General features: G+C 38.9%; 1 protein-coding gene across 6 annotated transcripts in view; it reads right to left on the bottom strand.

Moving 5' to 3' along the window:
- Positions 1–24,357, bottom strand: part of LOC122968298 (rab GTPase-activating protein 1) — an 83,626-nt gene that overhangs the window by 58,338 nt on the left and 931 nt on the right. For 3 of the 6 annotated variants that reach the window (XM_044333416.1, XM_044333415.1, XM_044333411.1), the window contains exons 2-7: positions 11,855–12,090; positions 10,035–10,064; positions 8,467–8,725; positions 7,807–8,020; positions 7,501–7,675; positions 3,340–3,500 (exon numbers count right to left, since the gene is read on the bottom strand). In XM_044333416.1, coding sequence (XP_044189351.1) covers positions 3,340–3,500; positions 7,501–7,675; positions 7,807–8,020; positions 8,467–8,725; positions 10,035–10,064; positions 11,855–12,007 — 992 coding nt within the window. In that variant the 5' untranslated portion in view covers positions 12,008–12,090. Of the gene's footprint in view, positions 1–3,339; positions 3,501–7,500; positions 7,676–7,806; positions 8,021–8,466; positions 8,726–10,034; positions 10,065–11,854; positions 12,091–16,979; positions 17,064–17,207; positions 17,455–24,357 lie in introns of those variants that run through there. The other 3 variants (XM_044333412.1, XM_044333413.1, XM_044333414.1) reach the window with 3 other exon arrangements.

The following is a 24,357-nucleotide window of genomic DNA, read 5'->3' as shown; positions in this document are numbered from 1 at the left end:
TGCGGAAAAAGGAAAAGAAACGAAAGAAATTAAATAAAAACAAAACAAAAAACCAAAATGAACTGTTCACGTAAAGAACTGTGACATATCTACAGATTATCTTTCCTCTTCTCCCAGGTTTTCTGCAGATAACTGGCTTATTTATGTGTTTCATATGTAAACAGCCAACTCGACCTTTGTGCATCATCCATATTTACAAAATCAATATCTGTTTTTATCTTACTAAACACAGCGCTGTGCAGCTCACATTAAAAAAGGACAGTAGAAAACAAAATGGAACTCTTTTTCTTCTTCTAGATTAACATACCATCCAGTTTCAACAGTCAGAGGTAAAATATCAGACCTCAGCTGTGCACATAGAGATCTTTGCTTTTTAGACAAATTATATACAACATAATTCTCCATAATTCTCCGTACCATATTCAGTTTTTATCATCATTTTTGGTTTAGTAAACATATCAGCCCACAGCCCTTTGCTCTGAACAAACACAGATTCTCTAAACAAACTAATGTTGGGCTTTTCATTATCAAAAAAAAGCCTCACCAAACCCAGCCTAGCAGAACAATGTGCACACGTCTTTAGACCAAGAACCAATCGTTTGTTTATCCCAGATGAATATTTGTCTCGTCAACCTACGTTCTTCCATTTCAAGTAACTGAGCTGCACATATCTTACAATGAGCCTCACATGGTTCCCATCTCATGTCCCCCACTATAGCCAACTTTGGCTCATATTTGTCATTTTGCACTGATTGACACATCCAGATATTTCTAAGGCCCCTGACCCCGGCTTCACACACAAGCTTCAAACAGTTTAGAGTATGTTTGGAAACTCATATCCTTCAAGTTTTTACTTTTACCAATAATTCCTCCCAAAGCTCTGCCTGCTGATATAGCAAGAACCTTAACACCTTTTATAAAATTCATGTGTTCATCATCAATATAGACCCTGAGATATTTATGAGTCTGTATAATTCAGCTTATGTTATCCAGCTTTAAAGTGGTAAGTACTGCAGGTAAATGAGGGTTTTCTAAAGTGGATTATTTCAGTTTTAATTACATTCTTTTTCCATTTTATTTTACAGATATACTGTATCTTTATACAATTTCTATAGAGCATTCATTACATATCTTATGTGCACAAGGAAAATTTGCTTATACACAAAAACAGTCTATGTGTATTTACATATGAAAGCTGTTTGCTTGGAAGTCAGCAAACTAAAAATAATCAACCGAGAGCAAATGAGAAGGAAATGTGTGCTGGCTAAAAATAATCAAAGGCATTTTTTTTTTTGTTTTCCAAATAAGTTGAGTATGTGGGACTGTTTGTGAACACATGGAAGTGACTCAGTAATATGGGAAAACAAAATAAAAAAGGTCAGGGAAGATGGGTTGAAGGGGGCCAACACAGGAACTTTCTGTTGTGTTCTTATCAGTGTGGGAAAAAATAATGAGACTTTAATTAAAGCAACGTTGAACGGGCCTTTGCACCCTTGCGCACGTCGGGCCATGGTGCAGTCGAAGGGCTTCTGTCATGGGCATGTAGATATCTTCAGACCTAGGCTGTTTTCAGACAGTGCAAGAAGGAGATAAACATCACTTCCTTTGTCCACTATTTTGCCGGCTGCTGGGGCTGCTTTGCTGCAATTTTGTAGGGGGCGCTATTCAGCCAGTTTGCATCACAACGATAGCTAAATTCTAGCATATTAGACACATTACCGCCACCCTCCGCTTCGGACTGTAGACCAAATATTAAATCCTACACATCAATCCTGTCTGTCTAATAAACTCAAAAAAAAACAAACTGCCACTCTGCCCACTTGGAAGGTTCATTAAAGTTTTAATGCTGAGCTCCAGAACTTGAGTCTTCCTCAGTTCTTCCCTCATAAATTGTCTTTTTTGATCATACTTAGTACAATCTATGCTTGCATTTGTAATAGTTTCCTCAACCAAGTGGGAAAAAATATGTGCTATATGAGCTACAAATTTTAGTTTTGATTTTATTTTTCTGCAGCACTTTATCACTAAACTGTCACTCTCAGTCCATTTTTTCCCTTCCCCTCATAGGTCATGCCCACTACTGAATTATACATATAAGACCTACAATTATTGTAAAATAAATGATAATAACACCAAACTTCATACAAAGTTTGTATATAATGTACTGTATGTGTATAGACCTTTCTGCTGTATCCTTCAAAAATGAGCTCCATTTAACCGTGACACCCATCCCCCTACTTTCTTCCCTCCTTCTCCCTCTCAGCTGGAGAGAAGGATTTCAGAGTACTCTTCTTGTGAAATATCCTCATAAATCCCATGACTTTGGCCAAATCTTACATTAAAAATCATATTTTAGTAGAAAATTTTGTCGCGAATCCATTGATACAGGTTTGAAAGTGGTCTGACTTATAGTTTAGACGTCAGACGCCCCAGTTTGGCACAAAGTCCATGCCCAGAGATTGCCTCCCCATTGGTTTACATTGTAAGGTGCCATGTGGCACTCCAACTTTCGGAGCTTATAAAATCTAAACCGTTCCAGTTATTACAAAGTTTTTAATAACTTTAGTTCAGCACAATGTGATAAGTCATGTATTAAAGTTTGAAGCCGATACCATTAACACCCTAGGAGGAGATAGCGTTTATTCAAGGTCCAAAATTGGCACAAAGTCATACTTTCATGGGTGAATTGTGGACTTCCTGTTGGATTTAGGTCAGGGGTGTCAGCGTATGATTTGTAGGTCTTGTTGAGACCATTTCACAGTTTACTTTCAGAATTTTCATGTTCCATTTACTACTTCTTTTCTTTTTTGCACAACACTAAACAAGGAAATAACAAAGAAAGTAGGGACCAGTAATGTTAGTGTAAGTATAGTAAATACAGTACAGCACAATACTGTATACGCAAAGATGACTTTGATGCTTCCCTCATGGTTATTATGTGTACCCCACATGCTCTAAACCGTGGAAAGGTGTGTGTCTTTTGTAACTGGGTCACCCAAAATTGTGGTCACTCCATCTTAATCCCAAAAAGTAGGACTACTTGTCCCTGTGTTTATGAGTGTGACAAAAGTGATTAAGTGACAAACATGGATCAATTGGCCATTTTCATTCGAAGCTCTTAATATAATTTGTTATAATGGTGGTGCCACTGCAGATCAGATACTTAGCGATGATGAAGTTTAGGGTTTCTACAGGTTTTCAAAATTTTCAAAAATTCATACCTTTCACAAGACATAAATTACTGCCTGGATTTGACAATTCACAGACAGTGTAGGCATCATAAATAATGATTCCAAGGTCTACACATTAGAATACATATAGTATGAATGTGTGGCCCACCTGAAAGTACCCTTGCCGTCATCCTCCTTGATTTCCAGGCTGACGGTGAAGGTAAACAAGTCACTGTCAGGGGTGAGTGGAGCAGCCTGCTGAGATGACAGAACTGCCTTCTTAGCTGACCGCCGAAATGCTGTGGCGAAGCTGTATAGTATCCTACTCACCTGTAGAGAACAGGGGAACACATGCAAAAAAAAAAACAAAGTCACTATAAAGTGGAGGACTATTAGATGTAAAATTGAATATCCAGACAAAGCTGCACCAAAAACCTTCCATTTTAAAACACTCTAATAAATATTACATAATTATTATTATATAATGTTTGTGAAACTGTAGTGATGAATTGTACATGCGCACACTCTCTTTCTCATACACACTAAACAAGGACATGGATGATACAGGCTGAACATGACATAAGCCATCATGAGACCTGCTGTTTATTCTGTTGTGTTAGCAACCTCACCCATGGAGAGACAACAACAAAAAAAACTGTTTGCTGTAGAAACCAAAGACAGTGAGTAAGGATAATCCAAGTAGTGCATTTGTCCAGTCAGATACACAAAGTGTTGAGCTGATGTTATTTGTCATGCGATTTTGAAATGAAACGAGGGCACTTGTCCCTTTTTCAATTTACCAATTACTTTGTTTAGTTGAACACAATCTCTTCAAGCACCTACTGTAATATTTTTAGTTTAAAGGCGTATTTGTGACCTTTATTAACATCTACTCATAGACAATAGATATTGCAACAGCATTCATTTATGGCACAGCTTTCCTGTCTCAATCCGCATCCACCTGTGTTGTCTTAAGTTGTGAACGGAAGCAGTAATGTTAAGTTAATTTGCTTATTAGAGCGCATGTCCTATAGAAACATCCACTAAAGAGATAATACAGTATACAGTATCACAAGACAAAATACTGGTGTATGTTTTTTGGTACAAACTTCAGCAGCTATTATAGCTGAAATGTTTTGTTTTAGAAGCCAAAAATACCAGCACCAACCAAAGCAATCACTGAGTCATTAGTACTGATCAACGAATCAATCAAACCTCTGCAGATCTGTTATTGCCATTTTGTGAAATCAGGCACTAAAGAGCGTACCTACTGACCCACTACTCTACTGACTGCAGACCCTCTAACCTATTTAACGGATACGAGTTTTAATCAACATATGGACTCATATTTGACTTTTAATCTGAATTTGGAGACATTTTTCCTAATAACATTGAACAGAAACAACTCACTCATACCAGACTGCAGGGTTCTGCTAAATCTCAAACCCCAAAGAGGAGCAGAGGGAGGGGAGGGGAGGGGAGGAGGGGCACTTAGAGACAGCCAAGTGTGGAAAATTGGGTGGTACTGATTTATTTATTTTCACTAAATGTACTTTTCCACCCACAAGACTCTAGATTTGTGAGCTTTTCATTTAGTCAAGAAAAAAATTATTACTTAACAGACATGTGTGTGTGATAATAAACAGTGCTCTCCCCCCAAATAGAGGCCCACAGCATCGTGGTTTTGGATCATCTCTAAGTCTGGTAAGCAGCAGAGCTTGGGGGTTTAGTGACTGAGAGACGGTGTGGGGAAACTGCTGTTATCAATAAATAACCATGATCGTTCGCTTTTTTTCGAGGCCAGAGTACAAAGCAGCTTCTAACCTCTCCTACACAATGCCTTTGTTCTGTTCCCAGTACAGTTGAGGGATGTTAGGGCATCACGGGGGGTTTATTTATTAGGAAACAATTGGTGGACTGGGTGTCAGAGATGGGGATGAGTAGAGTTAGATGTTAGGGACACCCTGTATCTATGAAATGATGACTTTTAAACTGTAAAGTCTGAACAAAGGAATTGTTGTTCTGTACTCTTCCAATCAACACTCGATCAAAACTGATCCGTTTTGACTGTCTCCAAATGGTCTTTTTATTCTCTGTGTGCGGTGGGAACGAGCTCTATCAGGATGATGTATTGCAAAAGGCTCTGTTCCTGGTCGTTTTATTATGCAAACTCAGGAATACATTTTAAAACATGTCATATAAACTACAGAGGAAATGATTACTGTTTTTACTCTCAGATTTCATATGAAATGAAATTACATATGGAGTTTTGGATTGGGAGTCAGCCTTTATCTAAAAGGCTGAAGCCCTTAAAGATCTGGAACTTGTATCCTGTTATATTGTTTTTACTTTCTGTCCAGGGAATCATATTTCTTTCTTGGCAGCTTTATCTTTATGTGCATACTGACATGAGGCACTGAAACATTTTAACTGATGTCACAGGAACGATCTGTATTCTGTCAATGCCCAATTTGTGTTCATCTCTCTAACCACGTGATTTAATTTTGTGTTAGGAGCCAGAATCTATAGGTTCTTAACAAGTCTATTGCAGCAACACTGGTTTGAATCAAACAGCACTACAGTAGATATACATCTCTGGATGGGAGCAACAAGTTTATGCACAAAAAAGGGAGGTGTTGGGTATGAGACTTACCAGGGCTCTCTATCACCATCAACACAAGGAGACTGTGAATTGTTAGAAACTAGCCTTGGGGCCTGACTAGGAGGTCTGGCACAAAGGAGACGAAGTAGGATTGTATGTATGAAAAATTCCACAAAATTACTCAGGATCTCCGAAAAAGCATATGATTAGAGAGATGCTGGAAGGACTTGTTGTACAGTAATAGCTTAAATAAAAGAAGGAAATGGATTTGCCTTCAGTTTCTCTTTTTCCAAATTGTGTTTCTGAAATTATGGGTAAAGAATGCTGCAAATGGTCTTTACTATTTGAGTAAATAATTGGGTCACTTGCTTGAGGCAAATGAGACAGCTGAGGCAAACAAGACGGTAAATAGTTTTAATCCAGCTGTGATGGTCTGCCACGAGCTTACTTCAGTACAGATCATGTGGGTAGGCAATCGAAAAATTAATTTTAAAAAAAGGTGAAAATAAGTCAATAAATATGCATCCTTTAGGTACATTTCCAAATAAATAATTAAAAACAGCTTAGTGGATAAATGCAGTGGTTTAAGAGGTTGTTGTTGTTACAGAGCTGTTTATAGTGGATTTGATGTGAGGCATATGACTAGAGCAGATTTTTCCTGAGGAAGGAGGCAACCAATGGGCTGAGTCACTCCAGTCTAATATTTTCAATGAGTGGGGGAGAAAAAAAAGACGCTGTAGATTGGTTTGTTGCTGGGGGTTTGAAAGGAAGAGAGGGGCGGGTGCGAGAGAGGAAGACTGTTGAGGAAGAAGACAGGGAAGAAGGATCAGGAGACAGAGATAACGGTTGCTAAGTAAAGAGGTGAATTACTGTGTGTGTGTGTATATCCATTAGTGAGTTATGGGGAGCATGTGTGTTAAGGGTGGTATGTCTGGGAAACTGGGTAGTCGGATGATGTGGGACTGGTAAAGTAGCGTCTGTCTCGGGGCTCTTAGTGACATTGAAGGAGAGTGCCTCCATGAAGGAGAAATCAGGTCACTGAACACTGAAGCAGTACTTTAACCCAGTTTCATGAGTGGATTCCCTCTTCTTCTTCTTTTATATTTCTGCTGAACCTACTGTATATAATCACTGACACATCCTCTCCCCTATACCTTAGCTTGGGGAATTGTTTTTGTGCTTTGTGTTTGCGTGTAGTGCACATGAGCATTGCGGTACAGCTTGCAGTGCATGACATAATCCCTTGGGGACCACTGAGGAAGCTCCCACACTGACACTGTACCCTGTGGGACAGGCTACTGGGAGATCAACAATTTCAGACAAGGTCAACCAAAACACTGACAGCAATAGGAGAGTGTACACATGTGTATGTGTTGCAACATGAGCGGACGAGAAGGAAAAAAGTGTGAAAAAAGAGAGAGGAAAGTGTCATGTGCAACACAGAGCAGAGTGTTTATAAGAGGTGTTCTTGCTCCCCCTTTGGTTCACTTTCTGCATAGCAGTAACTGTTTTTATTTTGTATGTGTGAGTTTGTATGTGTCTTCAGTAAATATCAGTAGTTGTTTGGTGTCAACTGAATGCAAATTTGTTTTCTCATACATGTCTATTTATATGCAAGTCTCTTGTATGTGAGGTTTACATAACCTCATCATGGAGAGGACTGTTGAATGTACTGTATACATTTTTATTAAGTTCAACAAATAAATCAATAAATCATTAAATTCTCACCGCCTCTTGGATTTGGCAGCGGAACACATGGATCCTGAAGATCTCAGCATTGTAGTGGCTTTCCGTGAAGGCAAAGCAGTCGCTTTCTGGTGTGCCATCGTGGCCTCGCACACAGAACAGAATCTTATAGATAGGGTAGTTGGCGATCTCTGTACTGCTGTGGGGGTCCAACAACCTGTTAAAATATCAGGAAAAAAAGTTGAATCGCTGTATGATAATATTAGTGTGTGTGTTTGTGTACTGTGTGTATGCAAACACAGGTTACACTGCAGTGTTGGAACTAATGATCCACATGTTCCAACCTACCTGACAGTGCCCTCAGACACGCCTGGCACAGACAGCGTGACGTCCAGGGGGAGTTGGCACTGCCCTCTGAGGATGCTCATCATACGGAGGGCCTCCACCTCACTGCGGGGGGCGTTGACCGAGGCACACCCCAGATATGTCAGCTGGCTGAAGACGACGCTGTCCTCATCTGGGATGGGACTGCTAGGACTGCCGTCTGATGATGATTCATCTGCTGTAAAGTGGCAAAGGATTAAGAGAGAGAGGAAAAGAAAGGAAAAGAAAAGAAACAAACAGATAGGAAAGGGGTTTGATTATTTTATGAGTCTTATTACGATCATATGCTTGTATATCAACATCACTGTCCTCATCAGATATAAGCTGATTTACCTTCTGCAAGGAAGAAATGAGGTGAAGTAGAAATAGAGGAGAGAATAGGTGGGTAAATGAACAGAACAACAGTTGTGTAAATCGCTGAAATGCATGCAGTGAATGAATAGAGGGGACAAAGGATAGAAAGGGAATGAGGATCTTGGGAAAACTTGCATTGTTTGATTTAGAAAAACTGGATACTTCTGTGATATTACTCTTAATGTCTTAGAAACATCTATAAAGATGAGCCATTGTCTGAGCTTTGACAGACACCAGAAAAGAGAATAAGACAGACACATCATAGCTCACCTCGATACGACCTCTCATTCAGCTCACTCTCCTGAGCCGTCTGAACTGGGAGTACCATCTCCACTTTGGCCGGGGGTGCGCTTAGAGGGTCAGAGCCTGGCGGTACAGGTGAGGCTGTAGTGGGAAGAAGGCCATGGTCGCCCCCACCGAGGCTGTCCATTCCTGTTTCTGGTCCGAACCCAGTGTCAGCTACCGACGGGTCCATGAGGACATCCTCTAACTCCCTCTGGAGCTGCTGCTCACTTCCATTCCCCACAATCTGATACACAGACACACAGAGGAGTAGGAAAACACACACACACACACAGAAACAGACACACAACCACGCCAAGGAGCAGGGATAAAAGGAAGCATAGAAGGCAACACATTTAGACCCAAACACACATGATAAAACACACAAACATATTTTGTTACAGAAACTTACTGTAGTAATTACCAGAACATATCAAAATTAAGCTAATTCTTACTTCAACTGCACTACAATTTTCTCTTTCAGTTTCAAGAAACGTGCAGTGCCTCCACCTTTAACAGTGATCTTGTAATTCATTTCGAGTGATTGCAGTGTGTTTAAGAGGGAAAGATGCCTTTGTTCATCCTAGCAGTCAGAGATATATCCTCATTACATTTCATCCAATATTAGTGATTAATGTGTCAGTCAGTTAAAGTTGTGGAACACCTGTATCAATAAATTAGAAAAGCTATGCCACTACTAACTGTTTATATATGCTTATTTCAAAATGACCAAATATTAAACAAAGGGCAAGCTTAAGGCTGGAAAAACCATGAAGTGCCACAAGAGGCAGCAAAGCCCCCCTTTTTCCCTTCCTGATGTGGTAGCAGACTGACGTTAGCGAAGGATTGGAGAGCAGGTTTAAGCTGCAGAGGGCACTGCTGTACAGACCAATAAGGGAAACTAATTACACAAAGAATACAGAATGTAATTTTTCATCTTTTGTGGTATATCCAGTGTTTATGGTTGAATATTCAGACATAATGTTCCAAGCAGGCTCTCCATGTACAGATAACCTTTAATGGTATATATGTCTTAAAGGTATATGGTAATTTGTTCAATGCTGTTACACTCAAGCAATTATCTAGAGAAGGATGGATACTACAACTTAAGTTTCTATGTCAATACTCCTAGCGGCATATGATGACAAAAGATTATTCTTTAAAGAAACTGTTGTAAAGCAGCTCTCAATTCTATTTTTAGGTTCACACATCTGACATAACTGTGTCATCATGCAGTTATAGTGGCCCTTGTGATTTACAAGTAGTGCTAAGAGCCTGGGTAAGTTTTCAGCTACGACTACAATCCTATATGTGTGTATGTCTATCACAACTATCATCAAAACTTAAATGTTGAAAAGGCTGGCTAGGGCCATCACTCAAAAGCCAGCAAAAATACAGAGAGCACAAATCACAGACAGAATCACCACGGGATCACATCACAGAAAGAGAGAGAGAGAGAGAGAGAGAGAGAGAGAAAAAAAGGAAATATTCAAGCAAGAGAGCGATATAGAGAGAAGAGTGGGAGGAAAGCAAAGATAGCGAGAGAAGAGACTGACCTTAAAGCTGACCCCTTCCTCTGAAATCACCTGCATAACAAACAACAAGTTTAGACACACTGACTCCTGTCTGACTGGATGGGCTGACTGGGAGGGAAATGTGCACAAGAGTGTGTTGGCGGAAACCAAATCATGATATCCGGATGACCAAAGTGTAAGTAAATGGAGTGATTTCACCACCACATACTGTGAACAGTAGATGTTTATCAGGTACCGCTTTTCTTCCCTCTGACGCAAAGCAGTCAGCGGCTACAAGGCTGCACAAAACCGACACCTCAACTCTTTTTACCGTCAAAATAACTGTGAACCTTTAACAGACTACGTACTTATGTAATATGCAAAATCTTACTATCTTATCTCAAACAACATCCGTGCTCTTCTGGTGCCATCTTGTGGTACCTTTACAACAGCACATCCACAAATCCTTCGTTTACAAAGAATCACAGGTACAGTAATGATGATACAAACTAATGGACACGGTTTGATCCTGTGAGGCAGTGACTTACGTAAATTCAATGAGAGGAGAGAAGAGGAGAGGAGAGGAGTGGAGAGGAGAGGAGAGGAAGTAACCTGAACCCATTAGGGATACACACAGGATGGTGCCTGGTAGCTAGCTACATTTCTCTCCTCAGAAGGTCTTCATTCTCTTTGTGTAGAGACACACCCTAGTCACAAAACACCATTATTTTCCCTGACAATGAGTTCAAAGCACTTGCAGCTGCATCACCACGCCGTTTGTACACTAATATTTGCTCGGCGACTGCTAACTGAAGCACTGAATTGAACAGCAGATGCCATACTGTATGTCTGACATGCTGTAGTACGATAGCACATGCTGTATACAAACAGAAGCATTTGATTCACTGCGAACGGGAGAAGTTCTCCCAAAGTTAAGTAGCATTCAACAAACTGGTAACCTGTCTCACACATAAATACACATGATTGTGGATTGTCCACTACATCATACTAACTTAACAATACAGAAAATTGCTGACAGAGCTTTGAGAGATACAGTACCAGTCAAAATTTTGGACACACTTTCTCATTCAAGGGAGCCCGTGACAATGTTCTTTCGGTTTATTTAAGGTGACGTACGCATATCGACAAGGATGTACAGACCTCCTTACTACAGGTAGCAAATGAAACAAGACAGATAAAACACACAGGTCTAAGACCAACTATGAGAATGAGGTAGAGAGTGAGAATGTGGGAGAAGCAAAACATGAAATGGTTAGCCTTGTGGTTAGAGTGTGAGAATAACAAATATGTGATCTAAAAAAACAAAATCACATGTTTAAAAAGACAAGCGAAAGGTGACAGGTGAGTGATGAACACAGTAAGTTATAAATGGAGTCTGTATGTACAATTTTAACAAGTTACAATGATGATAAATACTGTGAGTTAAGATGAATTGAACATCAAGATGTTTTGGTAAATCTTGCTGAGGGTCCTGAGGTACACTTCTAAATCAGTTTTAACTCTTCAACCGGACTGCTTATATGACACCATTAGCCCACAGCTGCTTGTTATCCTACTGGTATTTTGAAGATAATTATAGCTTTACAGTTGCTGTTATTTTTTCTTATGTGATCAGAACCAGATTGTGAATATTTCAGTACTGAGCATGCTCACAATATTCATAGTATGAAACATCTTAGGAAAGGATTTATGCCCATGAGACTGTTATCACAGTAAATGTCAAGGCAAGGGGAACAGAGTGATGATACTCAGCACCTCATCTCTAACTTGACTAGTGCAGCTCAGAAGTCTCCCTTCTCTCCCTTATAGGTCCGTCCATACCTACACCCAACCATCCTTACCTTCAGTCCTGTCTTTTCGTCATCACTACCATTATTAGTGGAGGAGGGTGTCTCGTCCCCCAGCCGGGACACAAGGACAAAGTCCTCACTGTTGAGAGTGGACACTGAGTCCGAAGACACGCTAATCTTCCCCACCGAGCCCTTGTCATCCATGGCTGCCGCTGTTAAACTCAGCCACGCTGCTCATGAATGGAAGACGGGAGGAGGAAGTGGTGGGAGATGATGAGCAAAATCACCTAGAAAAAGAAAAAAAGAAAGAAAGAAAAGAAACAGAAAACAGTCATGATGTGATGAAATCCATGAAAAGCATCTTTTAAGGCAACTGGAAATTTGGCTACTTGGAAACTAACCCTCTAAAGAAATGGTGAAACCATTTGTTATCCGATTTTAGAGGTCTTTTGAACATCTTAAGGAAACTGTGTGGCGGCTTTACAAAACCCAGAAAGTGGGAACGTAAGAAATAGAAAAAGCAAAAGAAAGGTTAAGCAAAAAAGCTGGACGAGAGAGTTTGGCTACGATGAAGAAGAAAAGACGCAGGGTAGATCAGAGAGAAAGAGAATCTGTGGGTCATTTGGAGAAATTTTATCTATCTCAGCAGAATAAAGGAGAGGTGTTTGCAAAATAGATTGATGCAATGCAAAGCCATGGTGATGCAAGTGTCATTTTGGAAAGAAAACATGCATATGAAAGTGCAGAATTAAGGAACGAGCCAGATTTCTACAACCATCCAACTATTCAATGTCAGTATTGCCCAATACAAAGATTCAATTGTGGTCCACCAGCACCACATCAGACAAGTACACCAAAAATATATTACCTAGAACACACAACAAACAATATGATGCTCTGAAAGTGCTCTAAACGTGCTAATAGCACCGCGTGCACTCTTCTAATCCTGACTGTTGTCCTGGGCTGCCATCAAAACCACAAATAACCTAAACTGAGATCCTGTGGGAAACACTGCACAGCATCATCTCATCTCTCGCTCTGCCTTTCAACTCCAGCTTCCTCCGTCAATCCATCATCTGTTCTCTGAAATAGCATTACAGTATGGCAGAAGATACATGCACACAAATGTGACTGAAGCACATATTGTCTACCTGATAAATTAAAGAAATCATACGATTATTTGTGAGGACAGCTCACAGCAGCATAGAACGCTTTTTACCAATAGCAGCAAAGTCAAAAATAACTTCAATTAACATTTCTTAAACTCAGTTTCTAAGTGTATGTATGACCACGATAGGTAAAAGTAGTTAGAGCTAAGGTAAGAATTAGTTTCACAAGCTTCTTAGAGGAAAATGAGATCATGCAACATCTTTACAGTTGGGGCACGAGGTAACTACTGAAAAAGGGTGGTGCCATTGTAGCCAGCACAGGAAGACATACGCAACAGAAGGTTCTGGCAGAGGTTCAACAAAAGACCAGGACGAGCTATTTCTAGCTGTCTCCCCTCTCAACTCCTTGCTTTTACTCTCTCTCCCTTTTTCCCCTTTTACTACTCTTTTCTCTTCCCTTCAATCTGCTATTTTTCTCAGCCCTTTTTGCTCCTCACCTATCTTCTCTATGTGTGCCCTCCTCCCTTTTTCTAAAGGCTTCAGTTGCTGTTTCTCCCACTTTGCTCTCTTGTCAAACCTCCACCCTTCCTTTTTGAGGCAGGTCCAACAATGGAAAAGTAATAGGAAAAAAAAGGTCTACAGAGGAAAGGTCAAAGCAGTTAATAATGTACATTACTTATGATAACATTGTTATACTGACCTAGAATAAACCTCAATAGCTGTAAGTGACTATCTTTGTGTGACTAGAGGGTTTTACAACATCTTTTGTTGATATTAATGTTATTATTACCACACACAAGCTGAGTAAAAATGAAATCGCAGCTCAAGCTTGTTCCCGTTTTCTTTTCGAAGCAAACTGAGGAAATGAGATACGTTGTTCATCCAAAAGTCCTGTGTGTTGTTTTTCACTTGTATTGCAAAACTGAGGTTAAAAGACAAGAGTCACAGGGTGCAAAGATTTGTTACGGCCACTTACGGTCAAACATACAGATCAAGCAGAAAAACACTGTACCACTCTGTAACCTCTGAAACCTGTGTTTAATTATAAGAATCTGATACGACACAGCTCAGCTGATCTTTGCATCAATTATGAACCATATAACTTAAAGATCGCATTCACAGATGTAGATTGATACATTTGGTCAAGATCTAGCAGTAAAAATATATATCATTGCCATTAATTTCATTTCTTGACAAGTAATAAAGTAACTCACTAATTGAACAGTTTTGATGACTGTCATCCTGCATCATCAGCACTATGTGTTTATTTAACTTAATTAGTAGTAAAGACCTCATGAATAATGACAAACAGACAAAGTAGAAATTATGTTTCACTTACTGCTAAAACAGGTGGAGAGCACAAGTCCACTACACCTGTTTACACCTCCTTTTCACTTTCTATTGTATCAAACAATTCCAGCACTCATGTTTATACATGCTACTATGGTTACCAAATGATCTTGCATAAATATACATCTCAAACAGATCTAAAATTTGATTTCTTGACAATTCACAATCAGCAGATGGATTCAGTAGCAGTTTGGCTTTAGGATTCATGAAAAAAAAAAAATCACATATCTGCAATCAAAGATTATGTTAAGGGCTGCTTTGCTTTCTCACCACAAACACACTGAACCAGTGTCCACCTGGAACCAGACAGAGACCCACCTTTTCATACTGTCTCAGTGTAGTTATTTGAGCTGCGGAGTTAACAAACAGAGCTTTCACATCATCATAAAAGTACCCAAGCCAAAGGGGAATCCCACTAAAGTTCATTTGAATTAACCAAACCCTCAAAATAGTTCAAAACAGATTTTAGATTGGAGCTGTGTACAATTAAGATACATATTTCACAAACATATGGGCAAGAAAATATGCTTATCTAAAACTATGTGTGGGTAGGTTTACTGTTTTCTTTGGGAACTTCAGTTTTAGAGACATTAATTGAATGTCAGATTGTGGGGAATGTTTAATTATAGTAACTTTGCCATTAATACTGCAACAGAAACAGACAGAACGTTTTTTTAGATCACTTGATCACATGGTCAGGCTTGTAATATAGGCCTAGCTCCATAGCAAATCCAATCTTTCCAAAAAAAACTAAATTGAGCAATCCCAACTCATCTAAAAGCACCCATAGTCCACCGGCACAGGTGTTTTCACTACAGTTGCCTGATAAGATCTCTTCTCGAGACTGTGTGGGTGTGGACACACTGTACTTGATTGTCAGCTCTTCCTCCCTCTCCTGATAGTTTTGTTGCCAAAACGTCACCAGCACAGTGCCGTCTACGCCGACTTGTCTCAACGGCTCTGTGTGGCAAGTAAACAAAATGCCATGTGTACCAAAGCCACTGTAAACAATACAGACAAAACATATTTCACATGGCTTGTCCTGACTGAATCCACATGGAAAAGGTACTGTACTGCCTCTGCCAACACTTTAATCTGTGAAAAGATTAAAGTTTCCCACACTATCTCTGCTGCTGTTCAATGTCATACAGTACCGGCCACCTCATGAGTTGCTTGCCCTCCATTTAAGCATGATTCCCTGCACTTGACACTATCTGACAAGTGGCATAACAGCACAGCCAAATGGAGCACAGCCACTGTTATTACTTCATAGTTTTTATAGTTTGGTAATATCATGTAACTCCCAGTATAACTCCACCAAACTTCATCTTGACTAGTGGTCTAATCAGCCAGAGGAATTTAAAACACCTGTGTGGCTGTGCAGATCTAGGTTTCATCTTGGGCCCAAGAGCCGCTTAGATGTTTTGTCTAGCAGCTAAGACTGGGCGATAAAACGATCTCAATACGGGATCACAATAAAATGTATGTCGATAACGATAAACTTTGGACATTTTTTTACTCAATATGGTTAGATCTAACAGCCTATCACACAGCAGACATAAACACGACAACAGCCAATCAGTCTGCAGTTTTTGGCTTGCATGTCAAAGTACACGCCCATTTCCTACGGCAGCCGACGAGGCTATGCTATCATTAGCTGGGCTACGACTATCTGGAGTGACCGTCATGTCTAAAGTAACGTTAGCCAAAAAAAGCTGCTTTGACTGCGAATGCACAACGCTAACTGTGAAGCTAGGCTAAGGTCGAAGCTAGTAAACAAAGTTGCAATGAAAGGCTTCGTATCCACTAACACTAGTGTTGTTTCATAAAGAAAACTAGCAAATCGAATGATATGTGAACTAAGCACAGAAAATAACGTAATCAGTAAGATAAATGAAGAGGTTACAGCAGAATATGTACTGTATATATATATAAAAAAGGTGTAGCATAATGACTTGATTACAATCTTGACCTTTTTACTCAGATTTCTATCTCTAAAACATTTGAGAGATGTAAAACCAGTGCCTAATTAATATTTTTAAAATTTATTTCATCTTACAGTTTAGTCTTTGTGATCCACTGGTTTACTTTGTTTGTCTTGGTTGTGCCTCTATAAATATTTGAGATGTTTGCTGCCCTGCCAAAAGGAATTTCATGTGATAGTAGTCACAGCTTTTATTTTTATTTACATATATAAACTGAACAAAAATATAAATGCAACACTTTTTTTTCTCCCATTTTTCTTGAGTTGAAATAAGAGATCTAAGACTTTTTCTATACACACAAAAGACTTATTTCTCTCAAATTTTGTTCACAAATTTGTTTGTGACAGGTGTGGCATATCAAGATGCTGATTAAACAGCATGATTATTGCACAGGTGCACGACTGATCACAATAACAGGCCACTCTAAAATAGTAGAACTCTAAAGTAGTTTCATCACACAACACAGTGTTGTGAACAGTGTGCCCCATGGAGGTGGTGAGGTTATGGTATGGTCAGGCATAAGCTGCGGACAACAAACACAGGTGCATTTTATTGATGGCGATTTGAATGCACAGAGATACCGTGATGAGATCCTGAGGCCCATTGTGCCATTCATCCACCGTCATCAACTCATGTTGCAGCATGATAATACAAGGCCCCCTGTTGCAAGGATCACTACACAATTCCTGGAAGCTGAAAACATCCCAGTTCTTGCATGGCCTGCATACTCACCAGACATGTCACCCATTGAGCATGTTTGGGATGCTCTGGATCAGCATGTAGGACAGCATGTTCCAATTCCTGCCAATATACAGCAACTTCGCACAGCCATTGAAGAGGATTAGACCGACATTCCACAGGCCACAATCAAGAGCCTGATCAACTCTATGCAAAGGAGATGTGTCGCACTGCATGAGGCAAATGGTGGTCACACCAGATACTGGTTTTCTGTGCCCCTACCCAAGAGATGCATCTGTATCCAGTCCATACAGTCCATCCATACAGTCATGTGAAATCCATTGTTCAGTGCATAGTCTTTTTTCAAGATAAAACTGCATATTTTAGAGTGGCCTGTTATTGTGATCAGTCCAACGCACACCTGTGTGATAATCATGCTGTTTAATCAGCATCTTGATATGCCACACCTGTCAGGTGGGTGGAATATCTTGGCAAAGGAGAAGAGCTCACTAACATGGATTTAAACAAATTTGTGAACAAAATTTGAGAGAAATAAGTCTTTTGTGTGTATAGAAAAAGTCTTAGATCTTTTATCTCAACTCATGAAAAATGGGAGCAAAAACAAAAGTGTTGCATTTATATTTTTATTCAGTGTATTTACAAGGCTAACTAACTTGTATTGTGTTGTTAAGGCAGATAAAGCATGTTTGCAAAGTTAAACATTTACATTTAGATGTTATTCAATATATTCTTTTATAACAAAATATATTCTAAACCAAACTATGCGCAGTTAAATGTTTACGTTACATTATTCTATTTTTTATGTTAATATACTTTATTCTAAAGTTTAACTAATGAACCCTCTGGTTTCTTCAGGCTTCAGTCATTATCAGGATACTCTTCAAATGGCAGCATTATCAAATCATATATATAGTGATAAATATCAATATTGATCAATATGGAAAAAATGATCACAATCATATTTTTTGCCATATCGCCCAGCCCTACTAGCAGCTATCACAAATTTCCTCATACATATAAAATACTAATTATAGGGTACAGTTGATAAATAACAGTAAACTTACAGTACAAATCTAAGAAAAAGAACATCTGACTCAGTTACAATTCAAGAGAGACATCTGCATCACTCCTCAGTCACTTCTTATCTTTGCAGGCTTTTAATCTTGACAAGACTTTGCAGATGTTTACTCCACTTTTGGCTCAAAAGCAACTGCTTTTCCATTTTTAGCACGCTTGTCCTCTGAGTGATTAATCTGGTTCTTTTTTCCTTGGTTTTTGTGCTGACGAAATGTGAGTTTCTACATTTTGTGTGTGGGTCTTTTTGCTTGTCAGTTCTACCACAGTGGCTGTTGCTGATCATGCTAATTACCAAAGTCTTATTGTATAATTTAAATTTTCTACTTTGACAGATGTTGTATACATGTATCATGGTATGCAGAATGCATCAGAGTGTTTTCAAGAGTGATTTCCACTTCCACAATATAGTATATAGTATATAATAATAAAAATGTAATTGGAAAATGCAGTGCCTGGGATGTTCTTTATGTGTTTTAGATAATGCATTTAAATTATTGCTTACTTGATACTACCATGTTCATACTTCAACTATGACAGTAATGACTAAGCTGCCCTCTGAGCAGACAGAAACACCTGTACATCTCAGTAAAACACTGTTTAGTTAGAGAAGAAATTAGAAAGTTGCCGATCCATTTTCTGGCCACCACACACCTTTCTTGTCTATCCTTTTGCTAGAAAACAATGTAAATGCTGAGATTTCACAACTTGTGATGTTATCTGAGAAAGGTGGTGATTAGCTTCACTAACTCATTCTAGCAAACACTGAAAAAACCCTATCAACCTTTGCAGTGGAGCTTATACACTTTCTTTTTCAGTCTTTTGGGCATACATAAACAGAAGAGAAACTACTGTTTCACACTGGATCACACATACCCTACACACACACACACACACACACACAAACACACACGCACAAGCAGCTGTATCATAAACACAAATAAGCCCACAAGTACACATCTGCATGCACACACAAACCTCATACTCCATTAACTGGCAGCTCCAACAGTCTTATAATGGTTGCCTTGTCACCCTGCCTTCCTCCCTAGCCTCAGCAACAGTCCTCTCTGCCTGCTCCCGCCAAGCTACACTGTCATTTATCAACCTTTTCAGTGCCTTGGTACACTTCCAACAAGACACACAATCCATTGCCTATCAGACTACTGACTGTTACACCATGTAGATGCTTAAAAGGCTGGAAAATGTCTTAAATTCAAGGACATTTCTGACATTTCATGAGTGAAGTTTCTTGAATTTTAATGAAGTTGCTCTGTTCAAGTCGGTTTTTACACAAAACACAACGGCGCTCGACAACACCAGCTTGTTTAGGAGTACAGGAGACCAGAGCTGTAGACTGTTTCTTCATTCCGTGTCATGATTTGTTGTTTGAAGTCTTGTTTTCTAAATCTCTGATTGTCTTCTGCTTCTTAGCTGTCTTCTGACTAATTACACATTTTCTCTAGTCTAAAAGGAAGATGAATCTACTGTACATGTCAGAGGAGAGAAGGGATTTTAATTAAGAGAATTTTAGTCAGTTTTGAAATGTCATCAAGTTCAACCGAAGACAAAAAGAGAGAATTGTGGGGCGTGAAACTATAGTCAATGTCTAGAAAGTACAAGACGAGTTTGCAAACCCAAATCAATCAAAACAATCTTGAAATTCTATTTCACTGACATTCAACACAGGAGATTTTTTTTAATATTTAAAGCACATGAGGGTCATGTATTTTACAATATAATATATTATATAGCATGTCAGAAAACAGTGAAAAATGCTGATCACAATATTCCATTGACATATTCAAATTGCTTGTTTTATCTGACCACTAGTCTAAAACTTAAGGATATGACAAAGATAAGCAGGAGAAGCTGCAAAGACTATTATCAAAATAGTTGTCCATTAATTTTTCTGTCAACTAATCGATTAATTGTTTGAGCTGTATTTCATAGTTTCATATCCACATGTGATGCCTGATGGCAATAGCTCTTCAAAAGATAGTTTCTCAAAAACAATGAGAATGAGTTTAGTGTTACAATCTGACTGTTGTGTGTTATAGTGTGATACTGAATGCAAGAAAATATCAGTATTTTTTGTCCATGTCAGCTTTAAAACTGAATAGCATTGATCCAACATAGTTTTTCTGGACAGTGATGTTTTAAATCTATTTGCTTGTCTTTTAAGGAGAGGGGAAAAGCAGGCACATATTTAGTGATACAATGAAATCGGGAACCAAACTGTGTTTTTCAGGATCGCAATCCAAGTTGTCTGATGTAGGTTTGTTTGTAGCTTTACCACCTCAGCTGTCACATGAAGTGATACCAGCGGTTAGGTTGATGTAGTCTGTGTGTGCCCTGCAAGATCATGCAGAGTACAGTTTAAATTTAGGGACCAAATCACTGAGAACACTGACCTCCCTTCGCTGTTCATCTCAGCTAAAAACACAAGCACAGTACCTGAATCTGTGAAAAGCATCTATTATGTCAATCCATGAGTAGAAATGTGCACGCTGGAAACCTCCGCCTGACTTTTTTCTTTTTTTTCTTTTTTTTCCTCCCTACCACTCTCCAGCTGAACGGGCTGTTCTGGGCTGCCAGCTGGGCCCTGCGTGCACCTCACGAGGGAGAGGAAGACACAGCCAGACACAGCCAGAGAGCATTCAGGCTTGCAACACAGTCCCTTTCGACTCGCCTCACAGCAGTGATTTTAGCCAGGCGGAGATAGCGGGGAGAAAGAGAGAGACAGAGAGCAAAAGGGAGAAAGAATGACAGAAAAGGCTTGACCACAACAAGGTGAGGCACAAGGTACGACGCAAAAGAGAAGAGAAAGAAAAAGAATGAAAGAAAAAGCTCTGAAGTCATAAATTATACAAATCGAGGAGACACACACATGCAATCCCTAATTTCCATCTTATTTGTGTTGTGTGAGTGTCTAATATTCACGTCAAATCAGATCCACACAAGAGCTCTGGCTGCTAGTTCACCAGGAATGAAACCCCTGCATGTCTCATACTCAACAAGAAAACACTCACATGATTGAGGCAAAAAAAAAAAAAAAACACAGTTATCAGGTAGTGCATGCCTGCCTTCAACTTCTGAAAGTAGAGCAAAGTGGCTGCAACAAACCAACTTCCACTGTGAAATACTGAGCTGCACAATGTGTGAATATACACAGACATTTATTTAGCAGTGGTGTGGTCTATTAAGACAACACTTAACGAAAGCTTATGAAAGGAACTTAACACCTGTGTGTGTATACACTCCAACTATAAATGTTGTTGAGGGTGTTGCTTTTTTAGAAATTAGAACTGAAAGCAGCATGCTGGTTAAAGGTAGAGAGTAGGTTTATATATATATCACTCTCACAATACCAAATAACCACAATCATATACATGCTGACATTCTACATTATTAAAAAGTGCAATGTAATCAATGATTTCTTCTCATTTCTACAATTTGGGATCAAAAACAGTCAACATTTTATTACATACGGTAGGGTTGCCTTCTTTTAAAAAGAATTCAAATTAACCAACAACAGCAGAGTCATGATAGCCTCATTTCTACTCCATGAATTAATTATTCTTTACCATGAACTACTACGACATATCACGAGTTGACTTATACAATTCAAATACATTCACCAGCTATGCCATGTGTTCAACAAGAGGTATGGATGCAGAGTTTGTGATTCATAACACTGGTCCAATCTGAATAATTTGGAGAAAAATGATTAATATTACATACAGGCTATATCAATTATGTGTCTCAGGGTAGTTCATTAATATCATTAAAGCAATCGTTGACATTTCTGGTATCAGTTATTCCAATTGTGTTTCTAGATGAGAATGAGAGAGAGAGAGAGAGAGAGAGAGCTACAATCAGCTACAAAGAAAAGAAGCTTTGATTTCACTTGCAGGAAGTTTGCAACTTTCTGTAAAAGTAGGTAAGTCACAGGGATCGTCAAGTGTCAATGTCCCATTACTGACACAGTAATCTTATCTAACATACAGTACCATGCAGCTACATTCAAGTCTGCTAAATTGACAGCTAACCCTCTGGCTTAAAACAGCCAATTCAGCAGTTTAGGCAAAGAGCTGAATCAGCAAACGGCATACTTAATTCTGAGGTTGTAGAACAGGGTACGAATACCAACAGACACTGTCCAGCGCCACCAAAAATCCAGTATTTCCTTCACACTCTCATTGTTGATGCTTTGAAACTGGGATTTATGTTGAATCAACATTTATGCTCGGAAGAAATGTTGCAGATGTTACTGAGTGCTACAACAAAATCTTTCAACTCCTGTCTTAGCCATGGAATATATTTTTATTCTTTCAACCCCAAGCAGTCTTCTTTCATCCATAGCAACTGCAAGGAAACACTAATCCACTACAGTTCAAGCAAGCCCACCCTCACCATTCAGTCTCCAGCAGCACCCTAAATGACAGGTGCATATGAGGGGCGTTGTTGGGATTTCAGAGCATTCAGGGCTCAGCCTTAAGCTTAATATAGAGCTATAATAGAAAGGATACAAGCGGATACTTCAAAAGAGAAAATGTGTGGAATCTAAACAGCAAAATGCACCAATTAGATTTTACATCTTTGACATATTTGCTCCTGGGGCGGGGAATTATATTTATAGCGTACAATTATGGTTCATAAATTTATCAGTCCTATATTTTATGATGGATCATTTGACAGTTGTGATTCTGAAATGTACTGTAATGTAATTATATTTTTATTTTGCTTAATTTTACTTTATTTTACATGTGAGAAACTACACTGTTTCTATTCATTGTTAGTACTGATTCATGTTGTTATCTTGATCAGTGTAAATCATCAAATGAACAACAACTTCTAACTCTGTCATAATTCTTCATGCTGAATAACTGAATTATCATCAGAATCCTTGTAGCGAGGTCTGTTTTTCTCAACAATTACTTTTGAAGAGGCATGCCTGAAAAAATATTGTGTTACGCACCAGCATAGCATTGACATCAGTACCAATAAGCAGGAAAACGTATCTTCGGCTTTAAAAAAAAAACATACTGGGTCATGTCTAATCTATATTTGACCAAGTACTGACCTTTCCCCGCCTCTTTTATGCATGATTGTTGTTAACTCAGCAAGTGTTTGCATACAGACAATATTTCATGTTTTATCTCAGTGTGCGCATGTGTCACCTGCATTACCTGCAACAAGGCTTTACTGTAATACCTGAGTATCAGGAAATAGAACAGGAACAAAGAGCTGAGTCAAGTGAGGTGGCAGTTGGCACATTTGGCTCACAGTTACAACACATATTTTCCACCGCTGGGAACTATTCAAAATCACAAAGACAAAAGCTATCGGTATCAACAATTCTATTTTTGGCAATAGCAATAGTCTAGGGCATTAACCTAACGACAGATAGTCTGCTGCTGCAGCTGCAACTTGTGTCTCATTATCAGTAGAAAGTGAGTGAAACATGGAATAAATCTCTGTACGAATGGATTACTTGCTCAACATATCAGTTTGTCTTGGCGTTATTCAAATAATAAATAGATAACAAATGGAATTAGTTTTTCGGGAGTTGGTGCTGTGTGGCACAGAGACGCTGAAACCAGAGTCAAAGAAGGTAGTTTGAAGAAATACGTCATTGAATTTTTACTGGTTCCTTATTCCTGTTGAATGAGCACGATGTTTGCAAAGATATTTAAGCACTGAATCTGAGTAACGAGTGTTTCTGTGACTAACTAAGGGAGAGTCAAATGTTTTAATGGTAATCATTCAACATATAAAAAAATGAAGCTCGCTCTGGCAATGCTTCTCAGAAGCCGAATGTCAGGCACCAATATACACTGCCAAAGCACTTCGATCAAAACAATCCGTGATAGTCCCTCCCTTATCACGTGACAATAACAGAGCATGAACTAACAAATAAAGTGGACCAAATTTTCAATGTGCCAGAATCCTTCATTAAAGAAAGATTCACATCAAAAATTAAATTCAACCTATAAACATCTGTAGTACAGTTAGTACTAACAGGCAATCAATTAACTACAACAGTTTTTAAACAAAGATTTACAAGTTTAACTAGTTAACTAAATTAATTAGTTTTTTAAGTTTGCCTTGCTTTTAACAATCCAAGCAAAGAAAGAGCATTAAATGAGTTAAAATGACCTAAACCACACTATAATCATATTGTGCTATCAATGTCATTTTGAGGTGGTTGCCTCATCTATTCTAGTTATATGTTTGACTTTATTACATGGGTGTCAAAATGAACTTATATTCATGTGCAAGAGGTAGGCTAGTACACAGGAAACAGAATGGTTGACATGATGATCAGTGTATCGTG

The sequence above is a fragment of the Thunnus albacares genome, chromosome 18 (assembly GCF_914725855.1).
Source record: "Thunnus albacares chromosome 18, fThuAlb1.1, whole genome shotgun sequence".
In the NCBI taxonomy this organism is placed as follows: domain Eukaryota; kingdom Metazoa; phylum Chordata; class Actinopteri; order Scombriformes; family Scombridae; genus Thunnus; species Thunnus albacares.
This window is presented reverse-complemented; position numbering and strand designations above follow the sequence as displayed.